This window comes from Octopus bimaculoides, chromosome 22, assembly GCF_001194135.2.
Source record: "Octopus bimaculoides isolate UCB-OBI-ISO-001 chromosome 22, ASM119413v2, whole genome shotgun sequence".
Lineage (NCBI taxonomy): Eukaryota > Metazoa > Mollusca > Cephalopoda > Octopoda > Octopodidae > Octopus > Octopus bimaculoides.
The window spans coordinates 8159803-8163218 of NC_069002.1; the positions used below are offsets into that span (position 1 = coordinate 8159803).

The window sequence follows — 3416 nt, forward strand, 5'->3', positions numbered from 1 at the left end:
GTGTGTGTGTGTGTGTGTGTGTGTGTGTGTGTGTGTGTGTGTGTGTGTGTGTTAGTGGTTTATATATTCATGTAAAGGGAAATGGTTATAATATTTTGCCAGTATTTTAATTCTCTTCTGCAATGTGAATTTATCAAATTTTACCTTTTTATCGTGTTCATGCACGGAAACGGAGCAAAGATTAGATAGAATATCAGAACATTTCTATAGTGGATTCCTAAGATATTAGAAGGATTTATTGCCATAGCACAGTAGCAGAAAACAGTATAGGTACCATAAATAAACTCACCCTATGTCCATTTGTTTATCCTCCCACTTAGAAGCAGTCATCATGAGTGATTTATGCTTGGTGTAGTCCTGTAAATAAGAATAAACGCAAAAGCAAACTAATCATAACTTAAGAAAGTAAGCAAATATCATACACGTATACATATACATATAAGCATAACAATAACTGGCACTCCGGTTGGTTCGATCAACGGAACAGCCTGCTCGTGAAATTGACGTGCAAGTGGCTGAGCACTTTACTGGCATGCGACGCTTACCCTTAACGTAGTTCTCAGGAAAAGATCCAGCGTGACACAGAATGTGACAAGGCCAGCCTTTTAAAATACTGCTCATTTTTGCCAGATTAATAAACTGGATCAAGGTGAAATAAAGTGTCTTGCTCAAGAAAAAACACGCTGCTGACTGTCGGTTTCACAATCTTACGATCGTGAGCAATATGATCCTAACCACTAAGCCGCTTGACTTCACCTCAACCAAAATGCAATTAAATAAAATAGTGGTTAGAAAATTCTACCTGGCACTTGCCTTAGAGTAAGGTGTAATAGATCTCTGCCGATGGATTACAATGAGAAGCATGATGAATATCAGCAAAGTTAGTCCCAGGAATATTCCAAGAAAAAATATCAAAGCTGTGAATTCATGCAACCACTGCAATGAGACAGAAGGGTAGAGTGAGGGGCGGGGATAGGCAACGTTAGTATTACTGGTATATGAATGGTGGCGAGAATACAGGGTTAGTAATGAGGTGAGGGAATGCAGCTACATCTGATGATGATGATGGGGGGGGATGATGATAATGATGATGATAGTGGTGGTGGTGGTGGTGGTGGTGATGATGATAGCGGTAGTGGTTGTGGTAGAATTTTAGAGATGAGGTGATTTTAGAGGTGATTAGACACCCGATTGTTCTGATCGACGCTGGATCTATGGGCAAAAATACACCAGGTTTGACTATGCCGTATGGGTTTAACTAGCTGCGTTACTTACATTTCGATCTATGTGTTTCTGCATTTCCAGGCAATACTGCAGGCTTATTTCAGTATTTATTTTATTCTGTGGTTAAAAGATAAAATTGGATTAATTCAAGAACTTCGATTAATTAGAACGTTTAGTCAACAAATTTTAAATGATGATGATGATGATGATGATGATGATGATGATGATGATGATGATGATGGTGGCGATGATGATGTACTATTATATTCGTTTCTACTCAAGGCACAAGGCCCGATGAAATACCACTAAGCATTTTGCCCGGCGTGCTAAATTTTCTACCAGCCGGCCGCCTCTAATCTTTTCTACTTTAAGCACGAGGCCCGAAATTGTGGAGTAAGGGGCCAGTCGATTAGATCGACCCCAGTACACAACTGGTACTTAATTTATCGACCCCGAAACGATTAAAAGCAAATTCGACCTCGGCGGAATTTGAACTCAGAACGTGAAAACAGACGAAATACCGCCAAGCATTTCACCCGGCATGCTAACATTTCTTATTTCTGGATTGCTGATATTCATTTGGGAAAAAGTTTTGAGAAAGAAGAATAGAAAAGATAACTTTTGATAACTCACAGATAAATTTGCGGAATATTCGGTTATGATGAAATTGGTGAAGAAAATATCCGTTGCTTCTCTATCAGGTGTTGCTGTATAATCCATACTGATATCTATATGCCGTTGTTGTTGTTGTTGTTATTGTTGTGATAGTTGTGGTTGTTGGCACCATGCACGTAGAAATAACCATAGTAGTAGTAGTGGTGGTGGTGGCGGTGATGATGGTGGTGGTGGTAGTGGTATATTTTTAATTGAAAATTTTAAAAAAAAGGGATCATTATTTTAGCAACACTGATTAGCACAGGACCACAAATTTGGTGAGCTGAGGATTTAGCGGAGTACAAATCGACCTCAGTATTGGATTGGTAGATTTTTTTTTTTTTTTTCATTTTCATAAATGTAAGGAATGGAAAGGGTAAATAAAGACTACCTACGTTTCATAATCAAAACAATGTTTGTTACGTAACTTGAAACATACATAAAAGTAGCTAATTTGCCCTTAATGTCCAAAGTTGGTTACCCAGCTAATAATCTTTAATCCCCAATATATCAAGCTGGCCTAATCGATTACATGCAACGTAGCCGAATATATATATATATATATATATATATATATAAAGGAATGTTATATGTGCGTGTGTGTATGTATGTATGTATGTATGTATGTACGTATGTATGTATGTATGCTATCGGGGTCGATAAAACACTGAAAAAATCCGAGTGGATTGACGAAACTTTAAGAACACCGGATTAGATCTATTTATGCTGTTTGTTCCAGTTCTGCGTTCTCAGTTGAAATACAGCTGTGGCTGTCTGCGATACTAGACGAAATCCATCGCCCGTGTTCACATCAATACCGAGTACCTTTGATAGCTTTAGCAGAATTCCTTTTGTAATCTATTGGGCCAAGCCTCCACTTTCAGGATACACAAACTTTCCTTCTTCTTTCCTTCCTTGCAATCTCAGACCCTCTGTGAAGGACCATGGACGCTGACTTTTATCCATTACCAACATGCTTACCTAATTATTAATCATACTTATTAATTTTAGTATACCAAAGTACTTCACTAATATTTATGTCACTTACTTTGTACGTCGCTGAAGTTCCATACAAACTGGTAGTTGTTGACCATTGGAATTAGATTTGGTCCAGAGATAATTCTGAGACCAGGTCTGAATTTGTTCTCGACAAGCACGTTCCCGATTTGCATAGTAGAAATGTTTTCAAACTCTGCCTCGATTTGAATTCGAACTCTTGGCATTTCCGGGGATCTCTTATCTATCTGAAAGGTCAAATTTCAAAATTAGCTTCGTTATTCTAGTGACAAAGCTTCTGCACACACACACACACACACACACACACACACACACACACACATAAAGAAGCTTTATGCATGTATGCTTTATGCGCAGGAGTGGCTGTGTGGTAAGTAGCTTGCTTACCAACCACATGGTTTCGGGTTCATTCCCACTGCGTGGCACCTTGGACAAGTGTCTTCTCGGGCCGACCAAAGCCGTCTGAGTGGATTTGGCAGACGGAAACTGAAAGAAGCCCGTCGTATATATGTATATATATA

The 3416-nt window shown here is 38.8% G+C and overlaps 1 protein-coding gene across 1 annotated transcript; it reads right to left on the bottom strand.

Annotated features, from left to right (window-relative positions):
- Positions 1–285: 285 nt before the first annotated feature.
- Positions 286–3117, bottom strand: LOC106873804 (uncharacterized). Its single transcript, XM_014921318.1, has 5 exons — positions 2927–3117; positions 1858–1952; positions 1276–1341; positions 814–936; positions 286–357 (listed from the first exon to the last, which is right to left on the bottom strand). The coding sequence occupies exons 1-5, from the start codon at positions 3099–3101 to the stop codon at positions 286–288; spliced, it is 531 nt and encodes a 176-aa protein (XP_014776804.1). The 5' UTR covers positions 3102–3117.
- Between the last annotated feature and the right edge of the window lie 299 nt (positions 3118–3416).

What these genes read in the sequence shown, in the direction of transcription:
- LOC106873804 (XM_014921318.1), bottom strand. Translation starts at nt 3,101, where the DNA reads ATGCCAAGAGTTCGAATTCAAATCGAGGCAGAGTTTGAAAACATTTCT. An exon ending in GAACTTCAGCGACGTACAAA is followed by an intron (nt 1,953 to 2,926) that starts GTAAGTGACATA and finishes AACGGCATATAG; the next exon opens with ATATCAGTATGGATTATACA. An exon ending in AGAAACACATAGATCGAAAT is followed by an intron (nt 937 to 1,275) that starts GTAAGTAACGCA and finishes GTCTCATTGCAG; the next exon opens with TGGTTGCATGAATTCACAGC.